A 14499-nucleotide genomic window follows, 5' to 3' on the forward strand; every position below is an offset into this window, starting at 1 on the left:
TTTACATGCCATCAGACAACCGTGAGTAGTAGTGTGGGCTTTTTGTGTGGGCTTTTTTTTTCATATACATCTTATCGATGTCCCAATATATTGGAGAATATCAGTCTGGGCAACCTCGGACTAGACACCAACACTGTGTAAACAATGGAAGTTGCATGAAATTGAAAGCAACATTTTTCCATTCACATGAGGTCCCGGGTTCAGTCCCTGCAGTGGTGACTCGTTAAGGTGTTGACTTGGAAAAAGGACTGTATTGTTACAGGAGGGTGAAAGTGCATAGGAACAATGCCGGAAACTACGTCACTCTATTGTTCGACTTAAACTACATCATTTTTAACGCATGCGTGTTCGTTAATACAGCGTTAGTCTCCTCCACCTTCTCAACATGGTACGCGGAATGTCTGGAATCACACTGACGGCGGAGGAGAATACTAGCTGGTCAGACAGTTTAATTTTATCAAGCATATAATACCTAAACAATCACCGTCATTTGATCGATTTACTACAGAATATAATTGATTATTCAAAATATAATTTTAATATTGTAAACATGTTAACTTATATATTTGTGTATTAAAGTATAAGGACACATGAATAAAATCATGTCGAAGACAAAATGGCTGCTAATCCGCCTAATTGTCTAGACTTAAACTACATCTTCCGGTTTGTTACGTAATACTAGGATGCCCATCCCTTTGTATCGATCCCTGATTGTTATTGAGTAAACAGTGGTAAATGAACCATACCATAGTTAAGGGTGAGAGAGGTGCCCTAATGTAATGCTGGTTTCATATTGCAAGCAGCTGTCACCAAGCGGTATAATGCTGAATGGAAGCAGCATGACTATGAAATCAATGTTGCTGCTCTGTCCTCATTGGCCAAAATGAGTGCCACACGTCACAAGCAGCACCGGTCTGAGTTGACTTGAACTTGACTCCTTGCAATCTGCCACTTCGGGCAAAGTGTCATGATGAGCGATTTAACAACAAGAGACTGCTTACCATTTGGACACCGCTAGCATTTCAGGTACAACTGCACAGTGACACATTATCACCATTAAGTGGCAAAGACCATGTGTGAAACCCACATAACACTACCCACAGGTTGGTGTACGTCATCGTCAAAAGTTATAAATTTAAAAAAATCTAAGACAAATGGTTGATGCTTAATTTACTCTCATTTAATATGGGTATTTTTGAGTGTCTTTGAGATCACATCATCTGTTGGATGTGCACAGAATTTCTTACTTACGGAATTAAGATTAGCCTCTCTTGACATGTGAATAAGTTCTGTAAACTCAAAACAAGATCAGACTAATAAATCAAGGCTATCTAGCAATAGCTGTTTGAACTGACTGAACCCCAGAAGGGGCAGAGGTCTGGTTTATGTTGTCAGGGTCCAATTTTGGACTAAGCAGTTTCGGGAAAATGATGAAAATTGTGAAATCCCAGCTATGTAAGACTCTGCCACTATACCATTTTTCCAAGAAAATTGGACCTATGTGTAAAGCCCAAACATTTTTACGAATTTAAAACAGTTTTTAACAAAACATTCCAGAAATGTTTGGCAATTTTGGTCCGTTGAACATTGGAACATTGACCCTTCCATATCAAAATAGACCTCAAATAGGGGTAATTGATATACCAAATGGTAGTTCACTGCAATACATGCACTAGCTGCTATGAGTATTGTGAGTATTTGACCCTCTGATTGGGCTCTTGATCATCAACATTTAATAATTTTCATTGTTTTCTTTAAATTTTTCAGGTAGTAAAATGGACAGCGAGAGGACAAGAAATCTGAAAGAATTACGACAGAAGAGATTGCAATACTATGACAAACTGCAGCCTCAATCTAGTAAAGCCGCAAACAGTCATCCAACAGGTTCAACAGACAGACAGAAAATTACCCACAAACAAACACAACCCTCAACTTCAAGAAGATCAATTTTAGCATGGGATAGCCCAGACTCTTCCCCAAAATCATCACCATCGCTTAGGAAAAAGCAAAGTATTCAAAATGCTCCTCCCTCAAGTACGCAGAATTCCACTCCCTTTCAGAGTCGAATTGGTAACAGTGCGCAATACAGAAGTAGCTCTGATAGAAAAGATGAATCGTATGTTAGTCCGATGAGAAGATCTTTAAGCCACGCCCAATCTTTCAGTACCACACCCCAACGGAACACATTAAACAGAGATGAGTTCAGTTATTCATATCAAGATTTCAGACCAGTAGAAAGGGAGAGATATTTCTCAACCAAACCAGTTGAAGATGTATCTTGGCCACCTCATACTACATCTGCAGGAAAGGCCCCAAGAAGAGAAGCAAATGTTTCAAGTAATAGGAAAATATCGAGCACAGAATCAAGCAGACAAGTACACAAATCAAGCATTAGAACAGATGATATAACATTTGATGCAGACTATGTAGAAAACATCCTACAGGAGATGACGGTTGTAAGGGAAATGAAGACACAGGTGCATGATGAACTGAAAACAAACTTTGATAATCATAATGGGAAGACACCGTTTACCAAATATGATCATGTCAGTACTAAATATGGTAATGATGCACCACATTCTGCAACCAAATATGGTCATAATCATACCAAAGAAGGAGATGATATTGATATCGATCATAGCACACATAGAACATTTGATTTGAGTAAACAACAAGACAGCAGGTCATCAGAATTGTCATCAGATCAAAATCTTGAGGATGATCAAGTGAAGATTAGCGAACAAACATCAAATATTAAGCTGACATACCGAATAGGAAATGATAATGAGGGGAAGGAAAAGAAGGAGGAAAGTGAGGAAGAAGGGGATGAGGATTTCAATTTAGGGGCTCTCCAAAAGGCAGCTAAACAAGGTGATGATATACTACGAAGATACATCAAAAGACTTAGTCAAAGACTACACAGTAAAGCTGTTGATGAACATACAAGTGGTGATAACACAAGTCTTGGACAAAGCCTAGAGAGAAAGCCTGTGGAAGAACAAAGAAGCGGTGATGATAGGTACACAAGATTTGAACCAGGACCAGGCAGTGCTCCTTGGGAAGAACGTGTTGGTAATGACCAACATGGAGGACTTGAGGAAAACAATAATGAAATTGATGCATCATTTATTCAAAGTCACAATGAACACCACTTTGAATCCAAATTGAATGATGTCACTGATCTTGTGAAGGAGAGTATACCAAGAAAGGAATTTATTGATGGAAACCATGAAGGGATAACAGAATGCAATCATGTGACAGAAGATGAAGATCATGTGACAGAGAAAAGTGATCATGTGACAAATTATCAACCAAAAATTGCACAACCAGCTATGACTTCTAGCAAATTACAAGAGCTAGGACTGCTGGATGATATATTTTCATCTACATTAAATCTGCAATCAAATGCTATCCCAGCAGCAGACAAGCAACTTGATGCAGAACAAATAGTAGATCCTATTGACACAAAATCAGAAGAATTTCAGCTCCAGACACACCGACCGGGCCATAGACCTGTTTCCCCACTGAAGAATGTCCGTACCAACAGCAGTCTTTCAGAAAAAACCCAAAACTTGGAATTTTCATATGTCCATGTACCAGATGCATCTGAATCTATCTCTGATATGGACATTGAAATCCACCATAATGTAAATATGAATAGCGATAGCTCTGAGTCTGATAAAGTAAGTAACAAGAACAAACATCCCAAGCCACCAGAAGTTGCCAAAAAGCCAACATCATCTTTGCGGCGGGTGCATCACGCAAACTCATCATCATCAAATGCTTTAAATAAACCAAGCAATCCCAAGAGAGTGAAAACACCAGAAAGGCATGTAGTTGGCATAAGAGAGCATCATGAGAAAGAACGAGATGTTCGAAAACAAACAAATAATATATCGCCAAGGAGAGGAGCAACATCACCAACTAGAGGTCAATTTAACGAGAAGTCACCAGGCAGAGCCCCTGTGAATCAAAAGGTGTCCGTTGTAACCAGTTCTTTCTTAAGAGGAGTCACTCCTGAGCCAAAGGCTGAGCTATTGTCAGTTCCTAGTCTTGATTTCCATGACGATGATGATGGTGATCACCATGAAGATCAGATGGCACTCTTTGATGATATGGTTGGAGATGGGGGTGTGGATGAAACTGGTCAGGAGGATGATAATGAGACTGTTTTGATGCAGAGGATTACCGATTTCAAACCTCCATTTGGTGGTGCTAATCAGATGGATGCCAGCGGTGATGCACCTAACAGGAATTGGCATCCACAGGTATGATAAATTAGGCCTGCAGGGGAGGAGCATTCAATGTTCATGTTCAGACAAGTATGCGGTCCCTGGTGTTTGAAACCAGGCTCTTCAGATACTTTACTTTCATTTCAAAATTAAGATTTCTCACAGGGGCCTCTTGCTTCTAGCTACACCACTGCTCTAGACATGATTTTGTTAAAATGGGGGTCAGAGATTACTAGGCTTAAAGAACGGTGAACATGCTAAACGGGGGATATTTTGCCTCGAAGGTGCACACTTGTGTCTTGACATTCACATAATACTGCTGGGTGTATGTTCTTTGTTTGACCATAGACTGTGGTATATCATTTGTGAATGGGAACATAATATGCTGTACTCAGTATCAATTCTTGTCCTATTTACCAAGGACATACCACTGCCAATACAGGTATCTTCAAACAAAGAACATCAACTTAAAAGTTGGGTTGGAATGTCTCAAAACTCCCAACCTGCGACTTAATGCTCATTTGTTGGAGCAGGTCACATGACACAGATGGGGGTGGAGTCAGTTTCAAGTGACCTTCAGGCTCAGGCAATTTGTTGTCAAATGTTAACAGTTGGTAACATGTGTCATGTTGGAACCATTTTTGGCCATAGTTTGGGTGAATGAGTTATAAATAAATAATAAATTTTGGATTTATAATTATATAGCACCTTTTTGTAATTTTGCTGCTATGGTGAATCATCACAATCAGGTCGCATCAACTAGGCCAGTTGTAGCCAAATTTGGCGCAGACCTATCCACACTTAGATTGCAGCTTCCACCAATTATCTGTGCAGCTCCCCAAATTCCACCCTTTTCAGCTAAATCATTGGTAATATTATATACTAGGACCAATGTACAAGGTAGTCTATAACTTGATGTTGTCAATAATACATGTATATGAAAGTAACCGTTCAAATTTTCTATGTTTGACCTCATGATTTTTCCACTACAGGTATCGTTTGAACTTCCTCATCAAGAAGCTATTGATGACCTTCTAGGCCGCGCATCAGACACAGAAAAGCGCAAAGTATGTGTCCCAAATGCTCGACCAAGTAGTGCTGGTCCATCACGATCCACGTCGGGTGTATTACACAGAGGGAGACCATCCAGTGCCAAAAGCAAAGTTTCCCAGTACATGGATGGAAGTACTCAGTTTAAACGTAGATGGGCCACGCCCAGCTCCCTCTGGGGTCACGATCTATCAATGCAGGAGGTGATCTTGAGGTTGCTGGTCAGCGGTCAAAGGTTACTGATGGATCATCTAAGAGTCCAACGTTGGTGAGGAAAGCTAGGCCTGGGTCAGCTAAGCATGTCGGTGCTGGTGATGCAGACATGGTGGGGTCAAGAATGAAAGGTCAGAGGTCAAGACCATGGTCAGCTGGTTATGGTGGCAATACACAGAAGGAGGATTTCTTGAATGTTGGTGCCTCACAACTGCGAGGTAAGGAAAAGATTCAGTGATTTGGCACGCATATGTTATGCTTAAATTCTTTGTTACTTATGGTCTTTGTAACCACCTTGCCTAGTATTTTTTGTGGAACCTGAGAGCACATCAAGGACTGTTATTTTGTCAAAAATGTCAATTTGTAATCAAATTATTTGATATCAGAAGGACATTCTCATATTCAGAATGCAAGTTTGTGTGTCTAATGTGCTCTCAAAGGTTCCACAACAAATACTGTGCAAAGGTGGGTGAGTCCTTAAGAAACCAAAAGACAGACAAAGCCTAATAAAATGCTACCAGTTTCTTTCCAAAGCATCTCCCCTCCCCCATCTGTAATGAAAGTGGGAGTAGGTCATCTATCAATGTTAGTAACAGTATATTAGTAATCTGATCTGCTTTTACACTATTTTCAGTTTTAACTAATGGAACTAGTTTATTGATAAGGCTTCATCTTGCTGTATGATCTCTTGTATCTGTTATTGGGAAAGGGTAAAAGTTCAACAACTATGTAAATTGACTAATATTGACCTACGGTACTGCAACAAAAAGGCACACCTGACATTTCTTTCAAAATTCTACCTTTGATGACTTCAGACAAGTTGTATCTACCTACAGAAGTTCACAATTGTCAAGTCTAAATCCTACTCTTGGAAAGCAGGGTGCGTTTTGTATTTACATGTTTTTTTTGGAAACCATTAAATCCTAATTTTCATTTTATGATTTTATATTTCAGATGGTCAAGTCGTGAGGGCGCTAGATAGTTATGCAAACCGTGCCGTCCCACCACTGACAATGCAACTCATTGTAGAGGTATGTCATAAATTTTTACATGTGTGTGTGGGGCCCGGGTGTGGGGGTGCATGCCTGTAGGGGTGTGCATGTGTGTGGGTTGGCTGAGGTTGAGTAGTGCATGTGAATTGGCACTTGAACCCTAGGGTCCATATGCACAAAAGAGTTAGACCGGGTCTAAAGTTAAACCTGGTCTAACTGAAATTTAGTTCCATCAGGAATGGTCCTTTACTCTTATTTCCTTCCTAGAGTAGCTATCAAATTCTAGAGATTTTAATGCAATGTTCAAAAATAATACAAAATAACTAACACAAATGTAAAGGAAAATGTCATTTCTCTTGGGACTAAATTCAACTTAGACCAGGTCTAACGCTTTTGTGCATATGAACCTAGACCTTCAGTTCTGAAGACTCGTCTGGTGGTCTACCAACTGATGAGCTGCAAACACAGTCTGTGGCCTTCAAGGCTCAGGTACAGCCTGTGAATTTCAGTTAGTAGGGCATCAGCCTCATCTCTGATGAAGATCTTAGGTTCAAGCTCAGGCAAATATGTCCAGAAGTTTACTCCCTTGTGTATCTACCTGTGCATGTTATGCTCATAAATGAACTAGTTGTTTTTAAAAAAAAGTATGGGATATGTGGTTCTCTCTTCTCCCTGGTATAATATTGAAATGTTAATAATTGTGTACAGGTATCATTTGCTTGCTCTCATGTGCAAGTGTTTAATGTTTGAATGTTTCCGTGTTCCATTGTATGATGTGTAAGCCACTTAGGTTTGGATACCAAAATGTGACCTTTTCATTTTCAATGTTCCACTCAATGGGCATGTTATATACACATTATTCAGCTGCAACAACAAAAGGTATCAAACTTCGTAACAAAGTAATAATATGTGACACAATCTGGTCCATGTAGGCTAAAGGAGACATTTTTGAAAATTGAGTTACTATAATTATTACTTTGTACAAACATTAGGCTATCATAATACTGAAAACACCTAAGGTCTACTTGGTTCTAAAGTTACATTTTGTGATGTCTATTTTCTTGTGTATTTTCTTGTTTTTTTCCTCCATATTTTTGCCTTTATCTCATTTCAAATTGATAGCCTTTGGCGTCCATGGACCAGAATGTGTCACATATTATATGTTAAGGTTTGCATGTAGAACTCATAGTTTTGTTTGCTTGCTTTCAGAGTCCCCGTACATCAGAAGGCATATCAGTATGGCAGCTACTACCAGATGAGATTCTTCTTCATATATTCACCTATCTGAGTCATTATGATTTGACACAGTGTGCTCAGACTTGCTCATTCTTCAATAGAATTGTATTGGATGACTCACTATGTAAGTATAGAAGGCAGGGATAAAAGTAAGCATTTGTCCTAGTGTAAAAATGCAGGTCTGAGCCTTCTTCAAAATTGATTGAATGTGTTCTGTGGAATGTGGAATGTGTTGTATTTTGCAGAAAGTTGTTTATATTCTTCACAGAACATTTTTTAATTGCACAAATGCAATTCAAAACTTTAAGAAATGTGCATCGTTGATAACACTGCTTAATGTCTTTATATCATAATTTTGCAACTACACTGTAAGATTCCTACTGTGGCCCATGCACATGTACACTGTCGCCCCCTAGGTACCTGACTGGTACGCACAAAGTACCTAACACAATGCAAATGCTGCTACTGCACATACCTACCAGCAGTGGTACTGCACAGGTATTGTTGATCTGACTACAATTGGTCATTGACAAGTGACAAGATGAATAATCCAAAATGATACTTACAATCCATCCCTATCTATCTCGGAAAATATATAAAATAAAAATTCTAAGATTCTACTAAGACTCAACCCCGCATCATAGGGATTACAAAAGTAAAATGTTTAATTATTGGAAGTGGCATAAGTTATGTGTACAGGTTATTATTTTCCTAATACTTGGGGAAAAAGCCAACCATATAATAAAGAATAGTGCCATGAGGCGGTTCAGTTTCTTATAGTTACAGGATCTAACAGAATAGTAATAATTTTACTCTTAATTTTCGCAGGGAGACACATCCATTTAGAGAAGAAAGTTTTGACTGATTTTGGTTTGACTCAGATAGGGGAACGACATCCCACACATCTAGGATTCGTACAATGTACAGGGAACATTACAGAGAATGGATTGAGGAACTTGTTTAGAAGCTGTGCTGAAAGCCTCAAAGTAAGTATTGTGAAAAAATAATAATTGTAGTTTTTGCGAGTTTATAGAAAGAGGCATATATGAACTTAATGTTCTGATAATCTGAAAGTTGCATTTGGAAGAGCCAGGCCTTTCAATAAACATCAATGATGTACCAATCATTTTGATACTATTTTAGCTTGTCTTTACAAGGATAACGTCATGGGAATCGCATTATTTTAATAATGCGATTTAAAAATGTTGAAATGTAGAATATTGGAGATATTCCTGATGGATGAAGTTTGATCAAAGGGTTTGATTTTATTTTTTTTAGATTTTTTTAAATATTTTTTTAATCTAACGGCGCCGCGTGCCACTCGGGAATTGTGTGCCGCTATTTGCGGACCCCTGATCTGGATACTATTAAGTACGATGCAACATGAAAACAAGTGCAAACGTGTTTAACTATAATACTTGCCTTAACTGAGTGCAATTCTTTTCTTCTTGTAGGAACTAAATGTGAGTGGTTGTAGTAATGGTGAGCTATCTGGTGACTCCCTGCTCCTCCATGCATCCCGGTGTTACAACTTGAAGAGACTTGATGCTAGTTGGTGCAGTGTAACTGACAATGGATTGACTGCCATCAATGATAGCATACATCAACTCAACTCACTGTGTCTAAATGGATGCAGGGAGGTATCAGACCAATGTCTGAGAGCTGTTATAGAGAAACATGGCAAAAGGTTGGTATGCATGTAACTTGAAATGATTATATCATACTTTACCTACTTACCTACCAGAGAGCATCATGAATTTCTGCACCTGCTGCATAATGTAGGAGAAACTTCCATATAGCCCCGTCCTTGGCAGCAGCTTCGGCTTCTCCGTCAGACCACCTACATAGTGCCAAGTCTATCCAAGTCACTTTGAATAACCTTCTTCCAAGTTGTACATCCAAGGGTGCACAGGTCTCCTTTTTCCATTATTCAAATTATAATTGTCAAAACAATTGAGACTCATAACATTTTATAGTGACGTAGAATTAAAGTTCTCAGTTATGTAGACAAATCCAAAATTTTTACTCACTTAGACAGTTTCATCACCCAGGTCGGGTGACTTCTTCAGTAATGCGAATTGTGTTGAAGCTGTTTGGCGCAGCATCTACTTGTGTTGCGTAACACATAACTGGTGCATGCTTATGCCGATTTAGGCGAGCATAAATTGGGACTTGACTGACATGTGCAGTGACAAAATCAAACAATTTTTGCCAATCTTTAGCGGAGTAAAGTATAGTAAGGAATTTCAAATTGGGCTCAGTCAAATGTTAATAGATCAACCAGGGGTTGCCAAACTTTTTTGGAACACTGCCCAATTTTGTGGAAGCTAGATCATTAGCAACCTACAGGGTGAGTCAAAAAAACTGCAATAGAGCAAATAATCGATATTTATGAAAGAACCAAATCGAACTTCACAATATTGAAAGATTTTATAAATGCTACACTCAATGCCCACCCTTTGTGAAAATATGAAGTGAATCGCAACTACCGTTTAATTTTGATGAGTCCTTTTGTTGCGATACCCAATTTCGTTATTTGTCCACGAGGTACCATGTATTTTGAATGAGAGCACGCAGTGCGCGGTAAAGGCACCATATCTAAAACTGACTTTACCTTAAAAGGTTGATTTTTGTGTTAATTTAATTTCTTTTTTATGTTCAAACAAACTTTCTAACATTACTTTAAGTCCTTCATACCTGTACCTCACTTGACTCCAACTCCAGTTTTTTAATCCCAATATGTCCAACTTACTGGATATTTTGTAATTCACTCCATTTCAATTTGCGCGCATTTCATTTTGACATTTGAAAAACCCGCCTGCAAATTTGTATGTTTTTGATAGAGAATAAATCTTAAGGTAAAATGAAAATAACAACAAATAATGTTTCTTCTCCTTAAACAAGACCAAGGGTAATATCACTCTGGATGCTCCGTTTTATTTTAATGCCAATGAGGTTAAGAAAATGGCAGTTGTTCCAAATCTACCTTACACAGAGTGGGCTGACATTCAAATTTTAGATGTCTCTTGGACAAACATTAAAATTGGGTAGCGCTATAAAATGTGTCATAAAAACAAAACGGTAAATGCTAATTCCTTAATTTTTTCACACAAGGTCACTGATGGATATACCATATATATAAAATGTTTTCAAACCTAAAAAGTTCAACTCGGTTCTTAAGTAAAAATGGATTATTTTCTCTATTGCACTTTTTTTGACTCACCCTGTATGTCAATATTGTATTTTCTTTTTCTGCATTTCCCTATGTTCTTGATAAGTCATGAATACAGAACAAGAGCCGCAAAGGGGCAGACATATTTTAAAGATGCCTGTTTAAGGGCACCTGCATTTCTTACGTTTTTTTACATATTTTAGAGCAATTCTAGGCCAAATACAACTGGTTAGCATACCAGAATTGGCCTGTGGGTCACCTATTGAGAACCTCTGCTCTACAATCTTAATGGTGACTTTCATAGATTTTGAGTAATCATCATAATTATTGTAAAATCACACACAAAACTAGACATTTAATTTTTTTTTTGAGTTATTTGTTAAGTAATTGGATTTTTCTTTATTTTCTCCCAAGTTTTGAACTTGCAACCCTATCACACCATTTTCAGGTGGCCCAGAAAATGCAATTAACTTTTGGGTTTTAATATAACATATTCTTATTCAATGGGTGCGTCTTGTAAAGAATTCACGTAATTTGATTGGTTTTCGGTGTATAATATCTCACAATAGTTGATAGTGATATTTGTCAGGCGCTAGCCGCCGCCACGCAACGGCGCACGCTTGTTGCTCCTCAATGATCGCGCTATAATGCGTTCGCGTAATACGCGTGCGAGAACTAAGAACGCGATTCGGCGGCTTAGATGTTCGTGGTGGTTTCGTTCATTTAAAACAACGGGGATGTCCTCACGAACGTAACTTTATTTTTTTCTGAAAAAAAGGCATTTTTTCTTGCAAAAATTACATTAAAACTGAATAAGAATGAGAATAAATGATAGGATTTTGTCTTTTTGCCTATCAATATCGTGTCATAATGGATGGGCTGGCCAATATTTTTATCGTAGTGGATACCGGCTGCGCCGCATCCACTACTCAAAATATTGGCCAGCCCATCCATTATGACACGATATTGATAGGCAAAAGACAAAATCTATCATTTATTCTCTAACTAATTAACATTTGACTTGTCCCAAAAGACTTTTCTTTCCCATTTTCTTAATTCATTTGCTAGTTTGAATCCTCAGAATTTGGCATCAAATGTTAATGACACTCATTAGTTTATAGAGGCCGTAAGCCTTTCGCCATCTTGTGGATACAAATTTATACGTGTGTTCATGCGTTAGACACTACGCGCAGGGCGCAGCTTGCCACGCAGCTGTTTACACATTGACACAGTGATTTTGCTGTTCACGCATGGATGTCGAACGACCATTGCAGCGTGTACCCACAAGATGGCGGCATGACATCACGCTGACAGCCTCTAGTCTATTGACATCAGCCATGTGGCTTTCTTGTTCAATATACCTACAACACTTATGTACATTGGCTTTATGGCATTGAATATGTAATGTCAACCCTGCACTGCAGGATTATAAGAAAAATTTACCATAAATATTATCCTTGCATTGTTTTTCTCTTATTCATGTAGTTTGAGTGTCCTGGAGGTGTTTGGTTGTTTTAATTTATCCACTGACTCCCTGATGTTTATTGGCGATACGTGTAAGCACCTAAGAACTCTTAACATTGGGCAGTGCTACAAGTTAACAGATGAAAGCATAGCCAATCTTGCTCCACACATCAAAGGTGTCAGGCATCTGGACCTGAGAGGATGTAAACAGGTATGCCCAATGGGACTTTATTTATTTATAATCTGCATTGCAGTACTGCTGGGCTAGTTGAAATGGTAAACCAGTGTTTAATAACAGCAAATGAGCCAATAGGTAGGTTGATAAGGAAGATTAGTGTGACTACTGCTGTGCATTGGGCAATTCCAGTTGAAATCCATACACCGCCTATGGAAGACATGACCTTAATCTCCCACACAGGGGGTGTAGATATCAAGTGTACTCACACATTCAGGTTGCCCTATTTCAAATTCACACCCTCCTGTATATGGAAGATTAATGTCATGTCTTCCATAGGGGTGTATGGATTTCAACTGGAATAGCACAATATTTGTACAAATTTCCCAAGAGCTCAAGGAGCTACATGTATATTGTTCATAATTGCCCAATCAATCGACTCTATGCAATAAACCAACCGGAATGGTATAACAGTTGAAATGGCATCCATGTTTGAGAACAGTTCTAAGATAGCAGAGGGACATGTCTCTAGACCAATTTCACAACCATTCATACTTATCACCTGTTTTATGGTATTATCATGCGAATTGTCCTGTGGTACCTTACGGAGGACAGACTTTTACTTAACTGAGTGACGTTGTATTACATACCCTCTCTAAAGAGAAGATATCGCTAGTATCCAAGATCCTTCGCGGTTGCCGCGGTCGACTTGCTAAAACCATGCTAAAACCACGTGATATCACGTGATACGTTGTTATCGGGTATCGATTGATCAGTTGCCTCTCTCAGTTGTTTACCTTGTGTTTACTATGCAATGACCGTGGACCGAGCGAGAGATCGCAATTAGAAAACATCATGCTCAAGAACCATGAAATGTTTTCATTATTCAGTAGAAAACGACATACCAATAAATATTCCAGGGGTATGTCAAGTCCAACTGTTGCACAATAATGCAAAATGGTCATCTGAAACCATGGTGCTAGTCCGAAACTGAAAACTACAGCGCTAGTCCGAATCTGAAAAACACTGCACTAGTCCGAATCTGAAAAACACTGCACTAGTCCGAATATCAGACTATCGCAGTGTTTCCCCCAATTCAAATTCGGACTAGCGCAGTGTTTTCAAATTGGGACTAGCGCAATGGTTTTCAGTTTCGGACTAGCGCAGTGTTTTTAGATTCAGACTAGCGCAGTGTCGGACTGAAGGAGTGTTTTCCAGATTCGGACTAGCGCAGTGGTTTTCATTTTCGGACTAGCGGCATGTCGGACTGGCAGAGTGTATTTTAGATTTGGACTAGCGGCGTGTCGGACTGGTGCAGTGCATTTCGGATTAGGGGCGTGTCGGACTAGCGGAGTGTCGGACTAGCAGCGTGTCGGACTAACGCCCTGTACTCGTTTAATAGTACCTGGGCCAAGTGATGTAACACAGTCACAGGGCTGTCAACTTGTTAGAATACGTGGGACACGGTCACCCAGTCAGTCCGAAACACCGTCAATCCGAACCCCTGTCAACCCAAAACCTCAAAAAGACGTCTTATTTTTAAAAATGCGACTTAATTTAAAAAGACGTCTTATTTCTAAAAAGGCGACTTAATTTAAAAAGACGTCTTATTTTTTTTAAAAGGCGTATTTTTTACAAAAATCTCCCGTTCTAAAAATAAGTAGTCTTTTAAAATAAAGTCATCTTTTTTTTTGAAATGGCGACTTTAAAAAAAGAAAGCCCCTCTGAAAAAGTTTAAGCAACGCTACAAAATAATGTACTGCAACACACTGAAAGATACGAGTGCTTCCACACTTTATATTTAATTTCTTTCTATTTTATTTTTAATGTACATGATTTTTTTATGCAATACAGTATTACAATGAATAATTTTGTGTTAAAATGGAAAAATGAACAATTCAGTACCATATTCAACATGTTTAGAAAACAATAATTTTCTTCCTGAAAATTGCAAAATATGCTCAA

At 38.6% G+C, this 14499-nt stretch overlaps 1 protein-coding gene across 1 annotated transcript in view; it reads left to right on the plus strand.

The window, feature by feature from the left end:
- Positions 1-14499, plus strand: part of LOC140138893 (uncharacterized) — a 28584-nt gene that overhangs the window by 1733 nt on the left and 12352 nt on the right. The window contains 8 exon segments of the mRNA XM_072160676.1: positions 1768-4268; positions 5225-5464; positions 5467-5713; positions 6450-6526; positions 7697-7847; positions 8552-8709; positions 9178-9410; positions 12381-12570. Of these exon segments, the coding sequence (XP_072016777.1) occupies positions 1776-4268; positions 5225-5464; positions 5467-5713; positions 6450-6526; positions 7697-7847; positions 8552-8709; positions 9178-9410; positions 12381-12570 (3789 nt within the window). The 5' untranslated portion in view covers positions 1768-1775.

This window comes from Amphiura filiformis, chromosome 18 (assembly GCF_039555335.1).
Source record: "Amphiura filiformis chromosome 18, Afil_fr2py, whole genome shotgun sequence".
NCBI lineage: Eukaryota > Metazoa > Echinodermata > Ophiuroidea > Amphilepidida > Amphiuridae > Amphiura > Amphiura filiformis.